Raw genomic sequence first — 24,179 nt, forward strand, 5'->3', positions numbered from 1 at the left:
TGGGACAGTAGTGAAGTTATTAACAACACCGCCGTTACGCCGTTAGTCCCCGGAGAGCGAGAGTAGAGAGAGAGGAGCTAAGTAGCAGCCAGGTCGGAGCGGCGGTATCGCCGATGACGAGGAGCGGACCAGAGAACGTCAAAGTCCTAAGGTCGAGGAGAACGTACTTCGAGGCGTTGAGCCTGAAGACTTAGAGAAGAGTTAAGTTGAGGAGGGAGATCTAAGTTGATCTAAGTTGATAATTAAACTGAGGAACTACAGTAGCGTACAGGCAGTATTTATATCTACGGAACGGCGCATCGGTGCGGAGCGCTAGACTAACTACTAGGAGCTATACGAGTAGTACCTGCAGGGTAGAGTAAAAGACAATAAGGAGCGACTAGAACGAAAGGGTAAAAGACAATAGTGAGAGACTAGAACGAAAGGGTATGTGTAGCGAGAAAGAACAATAAGAGGCAGACTACAATAAGAGCAGATCTTCGGAATACCGAGCGGCGGAATGGAGGCCCGCGGCATGGACTTGACACGTTCACTCTCCAACCGTTCAAAACATATAGATATCCAATATCACTTCATTCGATCTCATATCAAAGATGAATCCATCACTACCATTTGGTGTTCCTCTCTCAACATGATTGCCGATATTTTTACTAAATCCCTCCCTAAAGATTTACATTACAAACATTCTCTATCCCTTGGTCTAGTACCACTTCCTACTACTACCTGACCACTTCATTCATCGGTGGGGGTGTGTTGGACGGAGTATTTCCTTCCTTAGCCGATTCATTCCGCTTACACGTAATTAGCACTATTTAGTTTCTTTTTCGCATGATCCTCTCCCTCAGCTGTTCTGTTCCTCATCGGTTCGATGCTGAGGGTAAGTCTCTTTTATTATACCTACATTACAGTTACTCATCTACTACACAGTTTTGTTTCTGATTCGCTCTACGTATAGGTATAATCCGAGCTGTTCTGTTTCTCATCAGTTCAACGCTGAGGTTTTGTTTGTGATTCGCTCTACGTATAGATACTTGACCTCCAAGAACATGTGACAGCTATGTAAAATATTACATAATGGTCAAAGCAGAGAAGAAGAGCTCTGGGAATATTTTAGTGAGGAGGAATATCATAGGTAAGGAAGCAAAAGCAGGCAAAACATGACATCATCTCAGAGAATGACAGTATGAAACATAGTTGCATTTATGAAAGCTACATACATATAGTGGCCAGAATAAACAAACTGCATTAAAAACAGGAGGAACACCTTTTGAATAAAAAAGAAGTACATCTACCTGGCACTTCCTGATCTTGGGTCAATCCTTTGGAGCAGGACTTGGTCAAACCTGTGCCATTGTCCCTGAGTGCATGACCGTAGATGCTACAGTGTGATGGGATTCCAAGAAATTGGCAACATCATATCTTCTCTGGTGTCTTGCTGCTTGCAGTGCATTGCCATATTGCCCTCCCTGTGCATTGACATTTGAATTTTTCTCTACAAGCAACTTGACAATAGCCAGATTGCCCTTATAATATGCTGCCTGCAGTGGACTGCCATATTGCCCTCCCTGTGCATTGACATCTGCATTTTTCTCTACTAGCAACTCGACAATATCCAGATCACCCTCATAACATGCTGCCTGCAGTGCATTGCCATATTGCCCTCCCTGTGCATTGACATTTGCATTTTTCTCTACAAGCAACTTGACAATAGCCAGATTGCCCTTATAACATGCTGCCTGCAATGGACTGCCATATTGCCCTCCCTGTGCATTGACATCTGCATTTTTCTCTACAAGAAACTTCACAATAGCCAGATCACCCTCATAACATGCTGCCTGCAGTGCATTGCCATATTCCCCTCCCTGTGCATTGACATCTGCATTTGTCTTTACAAGCAACTTGACAATAGCCAGATTGTACTTATAACATGCTGCCTGCAGTGCATTGCCATATTGCCCTCCCTGTGCATTGACATCTGCATTTGTCTTTACAAGCAACTCAACAATATCCAGATCACCCTCATAACATGCTGCCTGCAGTGCATTGCCATATTGCCCTCCCTGTGCATTGACATCTGCATTTTTCTCTACAAGAAACTTGACAATATCCAGATCACCCTTATAACATGCTGCCTGCAGTGCATTGCCATATTGCCCTCCCTGTGCATTGACATCTGCATTTGTCTTTACAAGCAACTCAACAATATCCAGATCACCCTCATAACATGCTGCCTGCAGTGCATTGCCATATTGCCCTCCCTGTGCATTGACATCTGCATTTCTCTCTACTAGCAACTCAACAATATCCAGATCACCCTCATAACATGCTGCCTGCAGTGCATTGCCATATTCCCCTCCCTGTGCATTGACATCTGCATTTCTCTCTACTAGCAACTTGACAATAGTTAGATTTTCCTTATAGCATGCTGTCTGCAGTGCATTGCCATATTCCCCTCCCTGTGCATTGACATCTGCATTTCTCTCTACTAGCAACTTGACAATAGCCAGATTGTCCTTATAGCATGCTGTCTGCAGTGCATTGCCATATTCCCCTCCCTGTGCATTGACATCTGCATTTCTCTCTACTAGCAACTTGACAATAGCCAGATTGTCCCTATAGCATGCTGCCTGCAGTGCATTGCCATATTCCCCTCCCTGTGCATTGACATCTGCATTTCTCTCTACTAGCAACTTGACAATAGCCAGATTGTCCCTATAGCATGCTGCCTGCAGTGCATTGCCATATTGCCCTCCCTGTGCATTGACATCTGCATTTCTCTCTACTAGCAACTTGACAATGGCCAGATTGTCCTTATAGCATGCTGCCTGCAGTGCATTGCCATATTTCCCTCCCTGTGCATTGACATCTGCATTTCTCTCTACTAGCAACTTGACAATGGCCAGATTGTCCTTATAACATGCTGCCTGCAGTACATTGCCATATTCCCCTCCCTGTGCATTGACATTTGCATTTCTCTCTACAAGAAACTTGACAATATCTAGATTGCCCCCATAACATGCTGTCTGCAGTGCATTTTCATAGAATCCTCCCTGTGCATTGACATCTGCATTTTGCTCTGCAAGAAACTCAACCACATCCATATATTTGCACCATTCTGCTTTGTTCAATATATTGAAATATCTTTTCTGTGTAGCAATTGCATTGACAAGAACTTTAATCATTTCCAAATGTTTTATTGACAATGCCTTGAGTATTGCATTGTCTATCCACTCTTTGGTTATTCCCAAATCTTCAAAATCAATGCCCCCTATTATTTGTGACTGGGAGTACTCAAGACATTTTGAAATTATTTGAGATTTATTATTGGAAACAAGATGGTTCCAATAATCTGCTGTACCCTTTAGAAATAGAGCCCCCTCTTTAGATGAGGAGATTATCTTGAAAACTTTTGCAAGTTCAAAGTTTGACTTTTGAAAATCAAATTCCTGAAACTTTGATAATGTAGCCCATATGGCTTTAGCAACTCTATCTGCACAATTTCCAAGTTTAGGATATTTTGTGTGCCAATTGTCATGGATCACAAATGCACAAATGGGCTGAGCAAGAATTTCTTGAATGGATTGGTTTGACTCCAGTGAAAGAAGCCAAACAAGGATGTCTTCCAATACTGACTCTTCATCATTCTTCAAATAATCAAGCTCAGTAGTCCTCAATGGGGTGTGTGTTAATAATGGAAATTTGCCCTTCTTGAGATTTTTGATACCCACAGCATCCAGAAGTATGACTATGACCCATGACAGGGCCCTGAAGGGATAGATCATATATTCTGTTGGCACAAAAAGCAAAGGTATCCTGTAAGGACATTCGAGCCATACTTGGGGTATGAGCAGAGTTCCTGAATAGAATGCAAATGCCAGGCTTGTTACAGTGACCACAACCCAGGACAGGGAGTTGTGGAGCTCTGAGATGTATAATGACAATCCTATGAGGAATAGAGCCAATGATGTATGCAGGATAAGGGGAAGGATTCCCACAATCTCTGTGACCTTCCATTTTACAAGTCCAGCATATCTGAATTGACGGACCAAAGCTCTGTGTTTTGCACTTCCTGCTGACATGGAGCAATAAGCCTGAAGCCACTGTTTGACAAGGACTGACAAGAGTGCAGTGGTCAAGGCTAGTGACAAGCTTGCAAGGAATAGACCATTGATCCAAAGATCTTCAGTAGCTACAGAAGCATTCTGTAGATTCACAGTAGATTTAGGAACAGTATTGATGGCAGTGGAATTTCCTGCAGCTCTGAGGATTTGAACCTGCTCCACCAGCAGGACTGCAGTGATTTGGGAATAATCTGGTTGGAGTGCAGATATGGTTTCAATCACGAAAGATGTGACAACACCAGAGAAAAGTGCTGCCTGTTTGAACTCCTCCAGTTAGCTCAAACGATTGGGTAAGGGAAATACTCACAAATACAAGCAAAGAATCAATTGTTTCTCTGAATCCTCTCATCATATCATTATCAAAGCTCTCTGCCTCATCCAGATAAACCTTGAACACTCGGGAGTTTTCCCTCAACTCCTCACCAAGAGGTTCATCAGCATATTTCTCCTCATAATTAAATGTCCTCCCTCCTGTTTAAAATTTCAACTGGTAAGCTCCCCCCCCCCCAAGTATCAGAAATATCTCACCTGGATTTGGAGAGTGAGAAGAGGAAATCCCCAAGAGGCCAGGCTCATCTTTCTTCATGGTTTTTGGACTTGAAGCCTGCTTCTGGGCTGGAATATTTACATCCTCTTGTACATTTTTGTGTTCAGGCTCAAGAGAGAATGGGTCTGTAATATCTATAATTATTGAAGCTGGGTGAGGTGACATTATAATCATAATTTACATCTAAGAATAACTGGATGATTTCCTCACATGAACCAACATTATTCTCTTCCCCTCTCATATTCCCATTTGAAAAAGATTGAGACTGTAGAACTTGTTGCTCTGCAATTAATGATATCAGCCCGAATGATATAAATTCCTGTGGGATAATAGGTTATACCCTGGATATCAGGACCTTTCTGTTCTTCATTATTCTGGTTTGTGGAATTTGCTCGAGACATCATAGACTGAAGTGGGGGAAAAAACAGCCTACGTTTAACACGCAGCTAATATGTAGTCGGATGGTGTGGTGTCACACATGTTTTCAATGAGCATTTCACCTGCAGGCTGTCTGTCCGCTGTTAGCCATGTATTGTGAGAATGAGTTGTGCATGTTTGATCTGATCTGCTTTGTGATCAATACCGGATACCCGCACAACACCCCTTCCCCTCAGGACTACAACATGGTACACATTGGATGACTTCCCGTAAGGATTATTGGACAGTAATTATCTCTCACAGTTTCTAAACGTCCTAAGCGAACTAGTCCGATCAACGGATTTTGAGCAGAACTCGAGCAGAACCGTCTAGGGAGGGGTCCGGACCCCTCCCTAGACGGTTCTGCACTCACTTACTGGGATAAGCGAACAGCGCATCAACTATCCGTCAGTCGCATCAGACCGGCTCAAAAATTATTTACTCAGATTATTGGGCAAAGGCTTACGGGAAGTCATCCATTCTCAATGTCTCCCGCTAATATGACTCTGACTCGGGTTGGAGTGCGTGGCTAGCCCATCGATAAGGCCTAGCAGGCGCCTTGTCTCTCTTGGTAGTCATCGGGTCATCCGACGACTCTCCTCCTCCTTCTGTAGGGGTCTCCACCGGACTGATCTTTGGTGACTCCAAGGCCTCAGCAACCAACAACCTCAACGGACTGACCTTGGGGGCCTCGCCCATCCACTGCTTGGTGCTTTAATGATCAACACACTATAACCTGCCGCCAAGATCTCTTCTGCAGCGCTATTACTCTAACGACTCTGTAGTATGTCCTTGAGAAAGGTAGAAGGTGGGCTTCCCTTTCGAATATCGCAGACGAAGACGAACGGACACTCGTCGGTGAACTTGGGTTCTAGTACCACGTGAAAACAGGTTAGATAACGATTCAAATAATGTACCTCAGTCCGACTCCTACCCCAACATCCCAAAATTCAAATATTCAAACCCCATCCATTAATTATCCTTTAACGGCACAGTGTCACCCTGGGTAGAAGTATATCCTCAATCATCTCTGTCTATCTCTCTGTCTCGCTCTATCACTCACAATGTCCTCTCGCTCTCCCCGACTCCCTATTCGAAGCCTATCAAAACTCACCAAGTCCATACGACTAACCCCCAAACCCAATCGTCTACGTCCACCCAAATCCTTATCACTCCCGTACACAAAAACCATTGCTCGGATCCTTCATTCCCTCAACATTCTCCGTATCATCCGTAGTAGCATTCTCAACACTCCTTTCCCTTTATCCAACTCCCTTCTTCTCTTCACCTTTATCACCCAAACTCCACTGGCACCGCTCCTCCTCCTCCTCATCCTCAATGCCCGCTCCCTCCCCCTCACATGGACCTTCCGCGTCCTCTGGTGCGTCATCAAAGTCCGCACGAGATACGGCGTTGCATGGGCGTGTGCGTGGGGGAGGTATTTCTGGAGGTATCTGACAGCGTATATAATCATTTTGACGCGATCGACGCGGATCCGGAACGAAAGAAATACTATACATATGGACTCGGGCTCGGGGTTGAGTTTAACGAGCTCAATGAAGTCGGATGTAGATAAGGAATTTCTGAAAGATCTTCACCACCTCCGTCTGTGCGAAATGGAAACCTGGCTCGAATCAGTGACGCCAGTGGGTGCGCATCCGTTTGAGTGGGAGGGGAGGTACGATACGTGGGTCGGTGAGTGATAATTAATAATTCTTTTGACCGTGCTTTGGTTACTTTCCCTCTCCCCCGCGTTGTTGTTGCTGTTACCTTGCACTCGGCGTTTATTTCTCCCTTTCAACTTGGCACTCATCGTTTGTACTAACGCTTACTTATTCTTTTAACGTAGGTCCCGACGATAGTGATTTCAACATGCACATGAGTAATTCCAGTTATCCAAAGGTACGTTTTCGACAATCCCCATTTCCGTGTTTGGTGTAGTGCTGGCCCTTAGAAGGTCACTCCAATCCTAACTAATTTCCTATTCCCAGATCCTGGATTTCGCACGTACCAAAGCCTCATTAGAGTTGTTTCCTCAGTTTCTACGTGTGGGCGGACATGTGGCATTGTCTTGTACGTCGTAAAAAGTTCTTTTGTTGTTGATATGGATATCTGACTCGGATTCGATTTATTTATCTCTCAAACTTGCTTCCTTCCATTCATCCCTATCCATTCATTCAGCAACCCACTTCCACTTCATCAACGAACTTCCCCTCTTCTCCAAATACCAAATCCGCCTCAGCATCGGTGCGTGGGATGAAAAATGGGTGAGTTTCCAACGATTCCTTTGATTGAAACAAAAGTTCTCATCTTTCTCTAATCCCCTTCGATTTCGATTTCATTTCGTCTATGTATATATAGTGTTACATCGTCTGTCGATTCGTTACCGTTGCCAGGTCAAAGAAAACGAACACAAATTCAAACTCCAAAACGCCGAAACCTAGGAATACAAACATCCCCCGTATACTCATCCAACCTCCGACTCCCCTCGTCCAATCATTATCACCACCATCACCGGCACCCTCCTCCAATTCCTCCTCATACACACTACCAACGCACGAATCAAACGACCCCAACGGAGTCAAGCTCCACACCATCGCCGTCTCCCGGATCTGCTTCAAACACGGCCGCATAACTGTCCCCCCAGCGATCGTGTTCGCGACGAATGGAGTGTCGGTGCATCCGTGGGAGGTCGAGGTGAACGCGACAACTACGAATACAACTATGGATGTTCCACTCACACCTCCCTCCACACCTCCGATGTCGCCTTCAACGATATCACCAACTCCTCCACCATCCTCTCCATCTCTCCCACCGCGATTCTCCCACTCCAACCCACCCCCGTCGTGGACACACCACGCGCGCCCGCTCATCGACAAGACCCAGCGCGGGAGCGAGGCGAAGCTGAGGACGTTTTATAGGGGTGGGTGGAGGGGTTTGGATGTGGATATGAAAGCTACTACGAAAGATATATACATGAACTTGAAGAATTCAATACCGCATGACGAATCCGAAATCGATTCCCCCAACTCCTCCGCCTCTCCAATTTCCTCGAATTCCAGCGACACTGACACTAACTCTTCCGATTATCCATCCTCACCTGGTACCCCAAGTACTCCACCCACCCCGATAACCCCATTTGACAAATTAGACCTCACTCTCCCCACTCCACTCACTTCTCCTAAACTAACAACGCAAACCCAACCCCCGCCCCCAAAATGGTGGGACCTTGCAACCGCAACGGGTACCAACACCCGTGCCGATAAGACCCGCAAAACCCGATTAGAGGTGTGCAGGAGGTTGGTTGGGGGGATGGAGGGTGTTAGGGAGATGTGTTAGGGATTCAGAGTGTAAGATGGGATCGGCTAGAACTTGCACTCCCCTTGCACTCCCTTCCGAAATTGTTCTGGGCTCATTGAGTCCGAATTTCCCCAAGTCATTCATATACATCTTACGAGAGGCTCAACACCAACGCTCCAGCAGGACAACCAGGAATTACTTATAAACAACCATAGACAACCATGTACTACTACCAGACGTAAAGAAACGCGAGGGGGGAGGGAAGGTCAAAGAGACTCCACAGACAGAGACAGGAGACAGGAAACAGGAAACAATTGTGGCGGACTTAGAGTCGAACCTGGGAGAACTAGAGAGAACTCGGCGGAGGTGATGATTCTCGGTGTATTGGTATAACTAGACAATGGGGTGTATGTAAATGTAAATGTAAATATGTAGGCGTGTAGTATATGTATATCTCCTCGTTTCTCACTCAATCGTTCTCAGGCAATTTCTTTGCAGTACTATGTATGTAGTTGCCACCTGTTGCCACCCCAAGGGACACAAACCTTGCTTTCCAGTGAGCCCAGCCCAGACGGACATACGATCGAACACACAAGAGGAGACAAGAGGCCAAGTTGAGCTCAGTCAACAGCAATAAACCACAAGAAACCAAATACGTATTCAAATTTCATCACAGACACTGACTGCTAAGTGCATCGAAGTACAGACGGGCCTTCACCAGAGAGGCGAAGGTCTCGCGATACCTGGCGCTTGTTCTTGTCGCTCTTTATCCTGCCTTTTTTGGCATACATACCTTATCCCGCCATGTCACGGTAATCAAGATATACGCTGGCCATGTCATGTCTTCTTTCTCTCTTTCATTCCTAGCATTCATGCAAATCCGTTGTTTTCTCATTTCGATCACCCACTGCTCATCAAGCCGCTAAGTTTGGATTGGTTTCAAAACACCACCATTTCCGCTGCGCGCTTAGTATAATATTGAGGAAGAAAGGACCGTACTATCATGGCAAGCAACTTGCAAGGTGATGTTGTTAGTTGCAATTTTTTGGATGGCGAAGGCTCAAGCTTAATCTAGCTTTCTTACAGTTTTCTCTAGGTTGTGTAGATTGCCTTCATAAGTTTTTAATCAAACCCGGGGTCAGGGATTCATGGTCAGACCACGCAAGACTACAAGTACCATCGATTCATCGATGTAAAAAATATGACTCGGACTGCGGTAACCGTATGACTGTGGTTCTGTCATCAAATAAAGATTAGACCAGGCCAAACGAAGACTAGACAGACCCCATTGAAGGCGCGCATCATATGATTACATGGTACATACAGTGACGGCCATTTCCCACGAACACCTCCCAATTTAGTAATAAATTTCCATCTGCATTGGAAGCCTTGGCTCCTTGCAAATATGGAGGCACTGTGAGTATAAAGTATGCTATTGTACAGTTATAGCTATCACATTTCATACCAAAACACATTCTATAGGAAAAAAGACCAAAAAATGCAGATAGATGAGTTCAAAATATAATAGATGGTCCTGGCTTCCACTCCATACATGATTTGCTGATGTTCTCCATTTTGTCATAGTAACATTGAATTGATAGATGGAAGCCCAATTGGCTGTTTACAAAGAGTTATAATGATAATTAAGTACGGTACAATGAGAGCCAAGGCCTTCGGACGCAGATGGGAATTTATTACTAAATTGGGGGGTGTTCGTGAGAAATGACCGTCACTGTACATAGATCGTTAAATTCCAAACTCAGCTTTCAACGCGTCAACGCGTCAACCGTTAACATTGAAAAATGACCAAGGGAGAGAGGACCTCAGGGTCGCGGTTGGATCAAAGTTGACGCTGAGTGCGGAAAATACCAGGAGATGACACAGACAAGGGGAGTGGTACTTAACTCCGCTGGCAGTGAGTCAAGGTCGGAAAAGCAAGGAGATGCAGGGAAACGTCTAGAACTGCCTGGAAGTGCGAGGGGGACCTCCTTCAAGGAGAACTCGGCGCGCGGAAAGACTGGATTCACGGTAAACGGTGAACTTGAATTCCCATAACTGATATGTACTCTTTCTTTTTTTTTCTTCAACCCGGGCCCGGGATGCCTCGGATCCATCTAACCGATGTCTAAATGGGGTCTACATAGAGATACAGTCGACTCCCTCTTAACCCATACCCCTCCGTGGAGGTCCAGACCTATGGGTTATGGGAGAGTATGGGTTTATGGGGTGGTCACACCAAGTGACATGCGTGACAATTTGCCTAATCGGGAGCTGTAACACCCCATACATGGGTTATCATGGGTTATGTTAGCTCAAAATTAGTGTAAATCGACCATTTTATTGGTTTTGTATTGATTTTGTGCCAATTGTCTACTTACTGATCCCATTTTGGGAGTATCAAATGCAATGATGGCAATCAAGGTATGGGTTATGGGTAAAAATATAGCGGAGAATACCCCCAAAAAGGTATGGATTATGGGGTATGGGAGAGTTATGGGTTATGCATGGCATTTCCCTGCAAACGAGGTCGGTAACCCAGAAAATGTATGGAGTATAAGGGAGTATGGGTTTATAGGGGTATGGGTTAAGAGGGAGTCGACTGTAGTCCTATGCAGTCTGAATGTATAGAGGTCAATAAATTTAATAGGAAGAGTCAATAATTAATTGGTGTGTAACAAAATTAAAAGAACTAGAAGGACTATGTACTTAGTTTGAAGAGTCTAAACGTGCTTAGCACACGTCCTCAGCCCTCGAATCAAATCTCAAGAGGCAATCCCCGACTGGGGGCAAAGTTATAGTTCTGAATATACTGATACTGTGATGAAGTGCGGGAGTTACAAGTCGTAACTTGAAGGAGTTATTGGACGAGACACTATGAGAACGTGATGTAACCAAATTTTTGAACTGGCACACGACCTGCCCATAGAGGCCGGGCGCCGGTCCAAAAAACATTTCTTTTCTTTCCTAAGGATATTCAGGCTATATCTTCGACTGTCCGTGTTGTGTCCGGCAGGGGACTAACGAGACAATTGGCAGTTAACGCTCCGCTACCTGTTATTCGTTACTCACTTTGACATAAGTGAAACTCACCCTATCATGTCCATAAGTAAAAGGGAGTCGGAGGCCGTAAGAGCGTAATTATAAGGAAACAAAAGGAGACAAGGGCGCCGGTCAACTGGCTTAAGTACATACACGGTGAATTACACGAGAGTCTCCAAGCTGTTCATCGAGCGCCTTTTAATATCTGCAGGATCCATTCTTTCTCTTGCCTTTGTTTTTTTTTTGCTTTCGGTCAACCCGGGGCAGGCCCGGGACACAAGGGGAAATTGCAATGTGTTCATAGAAATCTCATAAAGTCTAAACAGACAGTTCGTGACAATCAAGGAATCAGGTAATGCGTAATTGAAGCAAGCAAACAGTGATAGGGAGCTAGAGAAGTCGCAATTGAGAACGAAGCTGAAGAGATCCCTTTGTCAAGTCGTGTCTCGCGTCACGCGATCGCATCACTAATTGCACATGACCGCGAAATTTTCGAGCCATCTCGTTTTGTTTCATCCTTCCCTTTCCTCAGTAGTCTGGTCTCCGTATTCCTGGACCCTGCCTCTCCTTCTAAACAAATCCTTAAATCTGCCTCAAACTTTGCCGAAAATTGGGAGCTAGAAGAAAATTTGTATATCTTTTTATCTTTCCATCTCTCCGACACCACCGGTGCCCAAGGCAATAATGGGAAAATGAATCATTTACTACTATTCATCGGCCTCATGTTGGATAGGACGGCGAGGATTGGTGGGTCTACTTTGTAGTCGAGGCTGTACGCAGACAGACTTAGACTGAAACTGAGGTCAGTATTCTCCTGTCTTGTCCATTCTTCTCCATCTAAATTTGATGATGTGTGGTTTGAGTTTATGAGTACTTGAGCAATCGCATTGGTGGAGGCAGCTTCTGTCATTGTCAAACACTGAACCAAAAAACAAACTTCATGATGTGGATCTACGAACCTCGAAACTGTTGATCATCCATTTCCTGACATACCCAGACATCTTCGGACATTTACCCCAGACGATCCTTGGCTGTCGGCTCATATTTTCCATCAGGATCCCATCATCTCCTTACTCCCCCCGCAAATCATCGAATACGACGTTTCTTTCCTCCCTCTTTGCCTTCTGTACAGGTACTCTCTGTCTCCCTTTCCCGGCCCCATCTGTCTGTCCAACGTGTACCAGTACCAGTGTTCCTCAATAATGCCAACTTAGTGCGACCACAGTGATTAATGGAGGTCTAGACCCAAGAAAAACAACCCGAAGAAAATTGACAGCAACGCAACTACACTTGATGAGACTCGGTCTCAATCACACGCTCCCAAGTTCGTCAGGGCGAAGATGTTTGCAACGTCCTGTTGGGCCTTACTTCCAGGCTTTACCATCTGCCTCCCTTCCCGCCTGTCAAATGAATTTCCGCAATTGAGCTTGTAATCACTCACGGGTACGTGTTTACTAGAATCAAACCCAAAGTCTGGCTTTTATCTCGCCAAGTTTTAGACCAAGTGTTACGGTGTATGCATCAGCCAAGTACGTAGGATACACGCAAACTACATGCAACTTGGGGGGTCGGTATACTCGTCCCGCCATCCGAAATATTGCAAACAAAGAAACTTGCAATCTTTTCTGTGCAATCGCTGCAAAAAAGAACATGGAGACTAGATCATAACAGCGGGTGAATTTCTAGATCGCCGTAATTCCAAGAGTTGCCCAGTCTGGTCTGGTCTGGGAACGTTTTCGGGAGTGGGGTAAATATAGTGGAGAAATGTGTGTTGGAAATGTGGATGAATATGATCAATGGCTTCATTGACTAACGCGAATATTCAAATATTCAGCATCAACGTGACGAGCGACGATACGGGGTGTTCTATATCCACCGTTCAGCGGGATACGCATCACGCTTCGATGAATAATGCGGTCACGTTGCTTCGAGTGTACGACGGGAAGGGAGCTGGTAGAGATGGGTAAGGATCTGGATTTTGATGTCGCTTTCTGAACAGTTTGGCAGACGGTGGGATCAATTGTGCATTCCAGGCGTTGCTTGAGATGCGAGATGAAGGATTCTGACGGTCCCGAGAACTTCCTTCAGCACCTGCTTGTACCTCGGCGAGCCTGATGGAATGGAAGTCGACGGAACGCGTACGTCTATCTGTTGACAAGACAAGTTCCCCTCACGACCCATTCAATACCTATCAGGAACAGACTAACATTGAGTTCATTTAGAGTTTGCGTTCTTGATTCTTGTTGCGCCACTGTGGCTAGAACATACGCATGCGCATGCACATCGATAGGTATAATAATACTTCTTCATCAAACCTACCGACCGACGAGTTGACTCGTCTGGGCCTCCTGTAAATTTAGGCCCTGCGCACTTTCCGAGGTCTTCCGCAAAGAAGGCAGTTCGTAATATCATCGCGGTGGTGCTTACGCTCCCGTCCGCAAGGTCGCGAGGCTAGAAGGTAAACTCTTTAGAGACCATGATTCTATTGCATGTATACATCACTGTGATGAATTTGTGAGGTCGGGAGAAGTCGGAAGTCGGAGCAGCGCGATATGGATGGTCAAAGAAATTCCGGCTCATTATTCAAAGTTCCTCTTCGGTGAGGAGGGTCTCCTCGCGTTTATATTATGTATGCGCGTCGTTCCAGAACTTCCTTCACTGATATAGTATTCTCGTCTGATCAGCGCCCAACAGTTCTTTGCATCCTGCATGATTGCATTTCCATGTAAGGAAGCCGGAGGACTTCTCCTGTGAATCGTCGAATTGGCGATTTGAGTCCCGACCCTTGTACCTCGGAGTGGTGATAGTCAGTAATATTGAATCTATTTGAATCTGACTTGAATCCCGTTCAGCCGTTGAGCGCTGAACCTCGGAGTATATGCGCTGACTAGCCTGCTTAGAATACGACTCGATAATGGTAGGTTATTCTCAGGAATTTCCCTTATTGTTAATGTACCATCCCTCCTGCAACTGCAACTCTTTCTCGAAGGCATTGCGTTTTATTTCAGATTTTTTTGATCCCTCTAAAATACTAGTATCTTATCCTCGAACGTACAAAGGCTCGTCCAGTAATGATCATATACCGGTGATCCATATTTCCGAGGGCTAGTACATAAGTTTGCTGGTCTGCTTAGCATACCTTCATCTCTCTCAATGGGGATGGATCAAGATATTCAGGCGACAGGATTGGGTTCCATCATGTATATCTTCTTCTTTCAAGTTAACTACGCCTGTGAATTTCACAAATTTTATCAGACCACTAATTTCACCGATATAGTCTCTGAGCAGTTGTTCCCGCCATCAGTGATGTTCAAGGTCTTCCACGTCTGAATTTCCTTGCCTCACGTTGTCGAAACCGGCAATTGGGGACTGGGCCTTGGATAACATAGGGCACACAGTGGTACTACAGTGGCCAATTGGCCGAACTCGAGGTCTCGACTTTGCACAAAACTCCCGCTCCTGCACGCCGGTACCTAGTATGTTGACGGTACATGTAAGGACAGACCTGCTTCGTCCCGCTCCTAACTTTTTGAACATATCAGCATCAACTGATCAACTCAACGTTCAGGCCGAGGCCTTCCCGAGAGTTACGGCTTTGCAAGTTTCATGTCCTCGATCTGCATCCGCATCTGCGAGAGTGTGAAGCATACTTTCTGCTCCGACACCTCAGGTAATTTGTTGCGTCAAGTTCATTAAGCTACCATCGAAGAACTCGGACGATTCTGAACTTCTTTCGGACTGCCTTCAATTCAAAGTAGGCGCACTCTGTTTTGAAGATTAGACAAAAAAACTTACCATGTGCTGCTGATCCCCCCAGATTTCTTTGATGCTCTACTAAATGGAGATGTAAACCGTAGGTGTATGCGTCTGCCAGTTTTTGTTATTCATATACAAATTTATCTTGCACCTGACTGAAGTTCTCCCTTGGGCCTCCAATTTTTTTGAGGCTATACAAACGTTGAATATATGCAGCGCTATCAACGGACAGCTATGCATTAACTGTCAAAACAGACCGACCTCAGGCTGACGCGACCCTCAGACGGCAGAATGTTCCGGCGTAAGTAATCTGCCTCCGATAGTAACTGCAATGTAACTGAATAACAGTATTGTTGGCAAGTTGGGAACATCTCAACTTTCAACAGGAAAAAAAATGGGTATAAATACCACTGGAAACGAGTAGCAGAGGGCATCCACTCTCATCTGAAGGCAGTCTTCTCCTGGATACATTGCTACTACACATTTTTCATCTACAAGCATGTTCATTCTACCGAAAACAACTTTCCGTGACAGGGCTGCGGCCAACCCGAACATGACCGAAAGTAATTATCGCTTGTTTCGCACGTTCATCAACCTTTGTTTACTCACTCCATCTTCACAGCGGAAATCCTCAACTCTGGAAATGTTCAAACTGAGCCTGCTGCGGAAAGCGACGTTACTATCGTCGGAGGGGGTGTTCACGGACTCATCTATGCTATCCATGCTCGCAAGGTTCATCCCGAAGCCAATTTGAAGATCTCCGTCTTCGAGAAGGCCCCGAAGCCTCAGTGGAAGGTGAGTGTTGAGACTAGTATTCGTGTGATAATTTCTAATAGGGCCTCAGATTGGCGAATCAACCCTTCCTCATTTCGCTCAGTGGACTAAATCTGCAGGAATGGCGGCTGAGGTGAGTTGTATTCACAGGCTGAGTTTAGCATCCGGGCTAACCACTCCCCGAAGTACCTTTTGCGTTTCTTCGGTCTGCACAACGGACTGGAGTTCTTTTATCTGGATCGCGAGAACCCTGATACCTATACTGCGTTTTGCAACAACGGACCACCACCTGTAAGCCAGCCCACCAGTATTGTTTTACTTTTGTTAACACTGATATATCTTCCGAATCATCTAGTTCCTTGCCCCAGGATACCAGCTCCAACGATCCATGTCTGAGCTTGTCTTCACCGTCTTCGCACAGCGCCTTGGCGTAAATGTCTGGCACGGCCATGCTGCCGATATCCAAAACACTATTCTCTCCAAAGATGGAGACAGTGTTCCCATCGTCCGCCAATCTGACAAGACCAAATCAGTCGTGTCGAAATCTCCCCTCGTCGTCGATGGAACTGGTCGTTTCCGTCAATTAGCCAGCAAAGCGGCTCGTGTCAAGCGATTTGAAAACTTCAATACTGACGCCTTCTTTGGATACTTCGAGGCTTTGAACGAGGATGCTATTCCGGATGTTAGTTTGAAGCATTTTTCCATTTCACCGAACCGACATGACATTCCCGATTTTAGGAACTTGAAGGCTTTGAAGGTGGCCACACTAGTCACATATGCTTCCCCGAAGGCTGGATGTATCTCATTCGTATGCTTTCTTGGCATGGATCCCCAATGGCCAACCTGCTCGACATGATCAACTACGTTCTCGACCACGCCGAATTAGGAACTCCCCATGATGAAATGCCCTCGGTTAGTTTTCATTTGTCTACGCTCCCAGTCAAGGTGTTAATATCAAGATTAGACGTACGAATTGGCTAAGATGTTCGATTGCAAGACGAAGTGGATTTGGAGTATTGGATATGCTACTCGAGATGATACCACCTATCCCGCCGATTTAGCTAGCTACGGTTCATCTGAAGGTGAACGTCGATTCAACTTCATCACGAAGAAATACAAGAAGCTCGGCGACGTTATGCGCCACTTCGCCCTGCTGCCCGACTATCACGGTATGTTAACTCTGATTTGGCTCCCTCGCATCCGTTTTCTGACTCATGTTTCGATATACGTAGGCCCAGGAACCTCATGGTACATTCGTAAGCAACTCTCCTACCAGTCGCAAGTCGTTTCTGGTCCCGGATGGGTCACTATTGGCGATGGCATTGGTTTCACGAACCCCCTTCTGAGTCCTGGAATCAACGCTGGAATGGCTTCCTCCACATTCGCTGCTGATCTGACATTGGCCAGCCTCAAAGCCAAGTCGGAGGAAGAACGCCTTGCAGTATGGAAGAAGTACGATGATTACTGTGATGGTGCTGTACCGTCGCTCCACCTTATGAATCAAGTGAGTATTTGTGCGTCCTCTCCGAAAGTCCCATATATTTAATGCGTCTTCGAACTTTAGTTCCTCTATCTTACCTTCATGCACCCAATGCTTGGTCCTCGTGTCGGATTCTTATGGACCATCGTTATCGGACACGCTCTTCCCAAGTACTCTTTGCCCAGATCGGCATTCACAGTCGACATGAAGAACTTCGCCGAGTACGCGACTCACTGGCTCTGGGGCTCTCAGGTATGGGATATGCCATTGCCGGATTTCTTTTTTGCTTCTCGCTCACGGTGTTGTTCTTAAAGGTCGACGATTGGGTCAAGGTCGCAGAATACACTAAGGCGAAACTCATGCCTCTTAACCTTGATGAACCCGTTCCCCAAGAAATTGTCGACGATGTAATCAACTTTTCGGAGAAGGTCAAGGATGAGGCACTTGCAGCTGGCAAGTATCAAGGATTCCCCTTCCGTTATGAGGGAGAGCTACGAAACTTCGGTCCAAAATTGGTAAGACACGCTGTCTCGGCTTCTTAATTTCAATTGTGAATGAAACTCGGTGCAGGAATGGGACGAGAAGAAATACGCGAGTCAAGATCGATTCCACACTCAATGCAGAGAATGCCGCACTTGGATTCCTTCCCGAGGGGACTGGAGAAAGTGCACTGCTTGCGGTGTTATCCGACCATTCGAAGATTGCGAGGTAGGTCAATAATTGTTGAATTCAGTTCGACAACTAATTCCCCTTTAGATTCAGTGGAATGTTCCTCCAGATGACTATGAACTCAGCAAATTCGCCATGGTTGCCCCGAACCTCAAATCTGTTGGCAAAGTCCTCGAAGACTGGGTGAAAAACCGCGATATGAACTGTCATTGCAACCCGATGCCAATGGAGAGTGGAATGGGTATGATGGAAAACGATATGAGCATGGAAAACGGAATGGCGAAGGCGATGTAATAATTTTAATTTCACCTCTTCGAACTCAAAAACAATGTTGTACGGATTTCATCAATGTACACTAAAATAGTCACGCTGGAATCATTTTTCCCCCATTTCGAACGCGAAGACTTGATGTGTATAGTCTGTAACTTCCAGGCGCTGAGCACTGTTATCCCCAGATCTACATGGCCCGACATATGTGTTAACCATAAAACTAGTGAATGATATAGGTAGCTTACACTGAAACGGTAATGGTCCATGGCCAATTATCGTCGTATACATAGGCAAAGGAACGAAGCCAAAGATCCTTTCGCTGACCTTTCCGAGGGTTACTTTAGCATTCAAGTCCCCGAAGACGACGGACGGGCGTACTTGCGAGTGATATCATCTTCACACCAAAGTCGATCTTTGTGAAATGTGATGTAAACCAGAGCCTCAGTAGCAAACAATTGACAAACTAACGACGGCTCCTTCCCTGTTTTTGAAATGATCATCCATCGTCAAGTCGTACAATCGGCGACCGCCTTGTACCAGCTGTTCTTTCCAAACAATCGTAGACTGTTTCCCATCTCCGGCATCTAGTGCGCAGCACTGTAGCGATGCGGGAATCAGACCATCTTGTTCGAACTTGATGAAACGGAAACGTTTCTTCAACCAATCCGATGTCAGTTCCACTGTTATGCCAACTGGGGAAAGATATTGTCAAGTACCTTAGTAGGAACTTGCACGAGGTGATCTGAGTGGCTCGAATGATTTCCCGAGTTGTGAGTCTAGTGTGACAAGAAGGGCAATGAGGAACGTTCAGTCAAGGCGCGACTTGAGTGTGGCAACCCAGGTGCAGCTCACCAGCATCAGTGGCGGGCAGTCAAATTTGTCCAATTGAAGTGAGAATTAAACGTGTAGGGAAGTGGTCAATAGTTTGTTATAGGAACATGTAAGCTCTGCCTACACCTGCTCTGAGCTAAGGCAAAACCCGGTTCGTGATTGTTCGTTTAGAAGTTTCGTGAGTGGCAAGCTTTATGGCATGGACAAACTTCCTTTCATGAGTCAAAGAGCACTGAAAATTTAAAGAGCTGGTCTCGGGGCCACGATCCACTATGAATGAAGACAAGTTGTTCACATAGTACGTAGGTACAATGAGGAGCGTGAGGGACTTCAAGAAAACAAATTGGTTTTACAATAAAGCTTTAGCCAAACATCACCACACCTTAACCACGCCGAGCAAGCGTGACCTAATTCTGGCTTTAACACCACCGACATCCTTGCCGACATCCGAATCGTCTGAGAACGCCAGCAGCGATGGCCTCAAGAGCAGAACTTCTTGCTTGGTTGAATGACCTTCTTCAAATTAACTACACGAAAATTGAACAATGTGGTACAGGTGCAGCTTATTGTCAAATTATTGACTCAATCTATGGTACGGTATGAACACTTCTTCATCGAACGCGATCTAACAGACATTCTTCGTTTCGTGCTCTCTTTGAATGGTCCTTGGATCTCTTTTAGGAGATCTACCAATGTCAAGAGTCAAGTTCGGCGCGAAACACGAATACGAATTCATTGCAAACTTCAAAGTGATGCAAAATGTGTTCAAAGCAAAGAAAATCGACAAGGTACGTGATGGAAGCAGGTTTCTACGCGCGAATTCTGACTTTAGCTTAGCCAATACCAGTGGAAAGACTTGTCAAATGCAAGATGCAGTATGCAGTCTTTAACATGGTGTGGAAACCAGTCAAGTGCTAATCCGTCGTTTAGAGATAACCTCGAATTTCTCCAATGGATAAAACGATTCTGGGACACAAATTATGGTGGACAAGGCTACGACCCAGTCTCCCGGCGTAAAGGCGTAGCAGACATTCCTGCTACTGTCGGTCCTTTGTCTACCGGCGGCAGCCGCACCGGTGGTCTCAATGTCGGTGGCAGTCGGGCGGGTGGTAGAACACCTGTTTCTGGTCATCGCTCGGGATCGGCACAACCGAATGAGGCTGTCCAGCACCTTACTGCTCAATTGAAGGAGATGAGTGGGCATTTTGAGGGGCTAGAGAAGGAGAGAGACTTTTACTTCGAAAAGGTACCACAATTCGATCTTTCCCCCTCAACTCGATGTTAATTCTCTCTGGCTAGTTGCGGGAAATTGAGATACTTGTACAAGAACACTTAGAGGGTGAGGGTAATCCAGACGACCCTACGTTGCGAAAAATCCAGGCTATACTTTATTCAACAGAGGTGCGTGTGCGTGTTTTGATCTTTGCTCCCAACTTGGCTAATGCCCTATTCTCAGGACGGATTCGAGGTTCCTGAAGGTGGAGCTGTAGTTGACGAGGAGGAAGAAACATTCTAGGCCATCTTTGTCCCTTTTCTTTTAACACCGGATCGTCTCATAGCTGTCTTGATGTATTGGTACAAACTCATATTCTTCCTAATCGAACATCTTATACAAACTCATATTCTTCCTTATTGACTCTTGTGCACTGTACATCCTAATCTTAACCTGCTTCTGTTTGACTGATTATTTCTTTGACCATGAGTTCTTTTCTTCGATGAAGTCGTTCACGTCTATTCTCAATTGTTGACCGATCTATCATGGCCTCACTATCGTCGCAGGCTCGAACTCAAACTTTGTCGGGCGTGCATGATGCGGTTGCTCTGTCGCGCTGCAAATCGCCGGGGCTTCAGATGGCGAAAATACAGGCACAGGGTCAAATACGCACAGAGGACAACAATTCTGGTTGACGAGAAACTTGATTCAGATAAAGATAGGTATAAATATAGTACATTGTATTGTCATTGATCGAGTAAAAAAACGTAGATGCTTGGGGTATCAGAATGCTGAATGAACGTAAAGGGCGTCGAATATATCATTATGAAGCTCGTTCCGAGTGAGATCGTAAACAGACATGTGTTTTGAATATGGTAGATGGATGATGCAGAATAGAAACTGGAACCGAGGAGGAGAGACCATTCATACTCGGGCGAGTAAAATTGGATTTATCAGAAATTTGACTCCGAAAATGAGCAGGGAGCCTGCAACCATTGTCGTGCCAGAAAAAATGATCATCCCGTTGTAGGACCCGTGGTTGAAGCCCAGTATTAGTCCAGCTACTGGTCCACCTATGAGGGCCCTAGTGATTAGGTAGCAGAAGAAAGTTAATCAGTAAAATTGGCATTTCATTTCGAAAACTGTCAGAACGGGGACTTACGGGAACGAAATGATGCTGTACATAAGCCCAATCCTCATCCCAATCTCTCGTATATCCGATATTTGAGCTACGCATGGCGTGATCACAGATATGAAGGCCCCGGAAAAGAAACCATAGAGGATGGAAAATACGATGAGCGTCGACAATGTGCGCGCAAACATCCAAGAGATCAGAATCAATAAACCTGCAAGGAAGGAGGTGGGTGCGAGGAGGTTGAATCTACCGATGCTGTCGGAAAGAATTGCAGGGGCAACACGGCCAAAAACTCCTCCGGCGTTCATAAGTGCTAGCACAACAAATGCCATATGCGAAGAGATGCCCAGGCTTTGTGCATAGTCGACAACATAGAAGTATGGGACAAAACAGCCTACAATAGGATCAAACGTTCAAGAATCGCTGACTTAAAGTGTGAAAACACGCACCGAGTGCCACCAAACTTCCACCAGCAGCTAAAAGCATGTATCGAGGTTCCTTCAGACACTTGAGCCCGGCGAGCTGCGCCGGGGCTTTCTTGGTCGAAGTGCTTGTCGTCACAGTAAGGACTGCGATCCCGCAAAGTACGCCACAGAGAAGGCCTGAGATGCGAGTAGCCCAGCCGAACCCGACACCTTCGAACAGATTCTGGAGCATAATGGGGAACACTACTCCACCTACGTTAGCAGAAATTTATGAGTTTAAAGTATTCCTTATCGAGTCAATTTCCGAGGACGCACTGGTCCCGAGGAAAATGACAGCTTACCTAGACCTGATCCCGCCACAGCCAATCCCGTGGCAGTAGCGCGGTACGTAGCAAAGTGTGTTGAGACGCTTGACAGAGAAGGGTAAAATCTAGGATACGTTCGCGTTCATCTCTCTTGTGAAAGCCAATATGGAGACATTGACAAGTGCAACTTACAATAAACCAACTCCCAGCCCAAACAGAACACCTTGCGACAATATATACTGATAGTATTGCGTGGATATGCTGGTCATCATTATACTTAGTACATAGCATATCGTGCCGACCATCATCAACATTCGCGGTCCATATTTGTCGAAAATGTATCCTATAGGACCTCCCTAGAGCCGAAGTTACAATCACTCAACAGTAGAAGGATTTCAGCGTACCGAGAAAAAGAACACCCAAAGCTGTAAAGAACCGATCCACGATATAGTGGAGGCATCGAGCGTGTTCAGTTGGTGTGTGGTGTACCACGCTTGAAACGTTCCGAAAGCGTTCATTTGCCCAAATGTGCAGAAAAGGGCCAGGAAAGCACCAAAAATCGTCAGGTAGGCTTTGGTACTGTCATGGGTTATTTCGCTGGAGGATGATTCTTCGGTGTGCCCATCGATGCTTTCGACAGGTGCAGAACTGGGGTATGTTGCAGTGCTATCCCGGATACGCTGTGACTCTGATGTCAGCTCGTCGCCTAACTGTGTGACCTGCTTTTCAATGTCGGACATGACAGCCACTAGCGAAAAATTTCTCAAGAGAAGATGGATGGGCTCAGTGGAAGGTCCGGGAAAGAATAGGATTGCGCACCAACGGTATATGAGTGATGTCCATAGTCTAAACAAGAAGACTGGTCACTCTGACACAACCCAATCATGATCTGAGAACTCCGCCCTGGATGCGCCGCTCCCGTTAACACCGGATTGGTAAAGAAGAAAGCCAAGTACGGGAAGGGCTGTAATGTCGTTATGCCAGTAAAATTCAGGCGCCGTTAAAATCTGTGCAGAGGTCAAAGATTTAAGATATCCGTGGAGGAATCGATAGTGCACCTGATACATTGTATAGTGAGGAGATGCAAGAAGTATAGCCTCAGTTGTGGTTTGACCGCAAATGTCAAGGGCGGCGAGTACGTGTAGAGTACACGTATATATAAACAAAAAGCCAATATTGGAAGCTGAGAAGTATCTGAACGCGAAAATAAGCAACTGCATCAACGAAATGCGCTGCGCTGTTGGCACCACACGTCGCGTTCAACCAACGAGCATAGCTTGTAATGCGACCGTTTAACGCCATCTCGACCACAATCATTCTTTCACTGTTCCGTCTGTTACGGGACATCCGAACATACCTCTGTGCCCACAACCATCTGCGAAACAGCGACGACAGGACGAATGGTAGTCCCAGTTGGGGCTAGGCCCATGCTGTCATCCAAAGGTATACAGAGTATCTGAGTCCTGCCCCATACAAGGATATCACGTTGAGGATAAGGCTACGAGTCACATTCGGCAAAAAGTTCTACTTACCTATACTTGAGCAGAGCAGCGACTTCCCTCGAGCTCGGACCTTCGATAGTTCCCCTCGGTAATATTTAATCTTCCAGGCACTCGAAGCACTTGTAGGTCTTCGAAAACCGAAGTGGAAGACGAATTATCACCGCATTTGTTGGTCTGGAGACGCCGTTTTAAACGCCGCTATAGATGGATAGTAAGCAATCTGGTCAAGGAAGTCTAATGTTCAGCGGTAGATGTCCCCGCATCGTCCGTTCGCGACGCTATGAAATCCATTAGCTTTAGTCTGCGCCTCTTCCGTCGGGGCAAATAGTGTATGCCAAGATGATCATAAGCAAATTCACGCATCATGAAACCTGTAATCCGATTCCAAAATCTTG

At 45.8% G+C, this 24,179-nt stretch overlaps 6 protein-coding genes across 6 annotated transcripts; 3 read left to right on the forward strand and 3 right to left on the reverse strand.

Annotated features, from left to right (window-relative positions):
- Nucleotides 1–1,337: 1,337 nt before the first annotated feature.
- C8R40DRAFT_1038569 (ankyrin repeat domain-containing protein) lies at nucleotides 1,338–3,251 on the reverse strand (the record flags this gene model as incomplete). Its single annotated transcript, XM_046223767.1, has 1 exon — nucleotides 1,338–3,251. A coding segment is annotated over one exon (1,914 nt), but the record flags the coding sequence as incomplete, so codon positions are not given.
- A 666-nt stretch (nucleotides 3,252–3,917) lies between these two features.
- C8R40DRAFT_1024397 (uncharacterized protein) lies at nucleotides 3,918–4,578 on the reverse strand (the record flags this gene model as incomplete). Its single annotated transcript, XM_046223057.1, has 2 exons — nucleotides 3,918–4,376; nucleotides 4,429–4,578. Coding segments are annotated over 2 exons (609 nt in total), but the record flags the coding sequence as incomplete, so codon positions are not given.
- A 1,389-nt stretch (nucleotides 4,579–5,967) lies between these two features.
- On the forward strand, nucleotides 5,968–8,538 carry C8R40DRAFT_826634 (uncharacterized protein). The gene is made up of 5 exons (XM_046236351.1): nucleotides 5,968–6,780; nucleotides 6,935–6,987; nucleotides 7,077–7,158; nucleotides 7,267–7,352; nucleotides 7,447–8,538. The coding sequence occupies exons 1-5, from the start codon at nucleotides 6,150–6,152 to the stop codon at nucleotides 8,422–8,424; spliced, it is 1,830 nt and encodes a 609-aa protein (XP_046089242.1). The 5' UTR covers nucleotides 5,968–6,149; the 3' UTR covers nucleotides 8,425–8,538.
- A 6,722-nt stretch (nucleotides 8,539–15,260) lies between these two features.
- Nucleotides 15,261–18,409, forward strand: C8R40DRAFT_1091454 (uncharacterized protein). Its single transcript, XM_046227508.1, has 14 exons — nucleotides 15,261–15,283; nucleotides 15,342–15,481; nucleotides 15,542–15,743; nucleotides 15,803–15,975; nucleotides 16,025–16,087; nucleotides 16,141–16,245; nucleotides 16,310–16,636; nucleotides 16,693–16,866; nucleotides 16,919–17,123; nucleotides 17,187–17,458; nucleotides 17,519–17,686; nucleotides 17,749–17,949; nucleotides 18,005–18,142; nucleotides 18,191–18,409. Exons 3-14 carry the CDS (start codon nucleotides 15,680–15,682, stop codon nucleotides 18,395–18,397), a joined length of 2,097 nt encoding a protein of 698 aa, XP_046089243.1. The 5' UTR covers nucleotides 15,261–15,283; nucleotides 15,342–15,481; nucleotides 15,542–15,679; the 3' UTR covers nucleotides 18,398–18,409.
- A 1,269-nt stretch (nucleotides 18,410–19,678) lies between these two features.
- Nucleotides 19,679–20,720, forward strand: C8R40DRAFT_1038557 (calponin homology domain-containing protein; the record flags this gene model as incomplete). Its single annotated transcript, XM_046223766.1, has 6 exons — nucleotides 19,679–19,796; nucleotides 19,886–19,992; nucleotides 20,042–20,079; nucleotides 20,135–20,450; nucleotides 20,504–20,605; nucleotides 20,661–20,720. 6 exons carry the CDS (start codon nucleotides 19,679–19,681, stop codon nucleotides 20,718–20,720), a joined length of 741 nt encoding a protein of 246 aa, XP_046089244.1.
- Nucleotides 20,721–21,341: 621 nt separating this feature from the next.
- C8R40DRAFT_1038681 (MFS general substrate transporter) lies at nucleotides 21,342–23,022 on the reverse strand (the record flags this gene model as incomplete). The annotated part of the gene is made up of 6 exons (XM_046223770.1): nucleotides 21,342–21,501; nucleotides 21,580–21,946; nucleotides 22,002–22,229; nucleotides 22,319–22,407; nucleotides 22,475–22,638; nucleotides 22,687–23,022. 6 exons carry the CDS (start codon nucleotides 23,020–23,022, stop codon nucleotides 21,342–21,344), a joined length of 1,344 nt encoding a protein of 447 aa, XP_046089245.1.
- Between the last annotated feature and the right edge of the window lie 1,157 nt (nucleotides 23,023–24,179).

This window comes from Lentinula edodes, assembly GCF_021015755.1.
Source record: "Lentinula edodes strain Le(Bin) 0899 ss11 chromosome Unknown C8R40scaffold_7, whole genome shotgun sequence".
Lineage (NCBI taxonomy): Eukaryota > Fungi > Basidiomycota > Agaricomycetes > Agaricales > Omphalotaceae > Lentinula > Lentinula edodes.

What these genes read in the sequence shown, in the direction of transcription:
- C8R40DRAFT_826634 (XM_046236351.1), top strand. Translation starts at nt 6,150, where the DNA reads ATGTCCTCTCGCTCTCCCCGACTCCCTATTCGAAGCCTATCAAAACTC. An exon ending in GTAATTCCAGTTATCCAAAG is followed by an intron (nt 6,988 to 7,076) that starts GTACGTTTTCGA and finishes TCCTATTCCCAG; the next exon opens with ATCCTGGATTTCGCACGTAC. An exon ending in GTGCGTGGGATGAAAAATGG is followed by an intron (nt 7,353 to 7,446) that starts GTGAGTTTCCAA and finishes ATGTATATATAG; the next exon opens with TGTTACATCGTCTGTCGATT.
- C8R40DRAFT_1091454 (XM_046227508.1), top strand. Translation starts at nt 15,680, where the DNA reads ATGTTCATTCTACCGAAAACAACTTTCCGTGACAGGGCTGCGGCCAAC. An exon ending in CAACCCGAACATGACCGAAA is followed by an intron (nt 15,744 to 15,802) that starts GTAATTATCGCT and finishes CCATCTTCACAG; the next exon opens with CGGAAATCCTCAACTCTGGA. An exon ending in CCCCGAAGCCTCAGTGGAAG is followed by an intron (nt 15,976 to 16,024) that starts GTGAGTGTTGAG and finishes ATAGGGCCTCAG; the next exon opens with ATTGGCGAATCAACCCTTCC.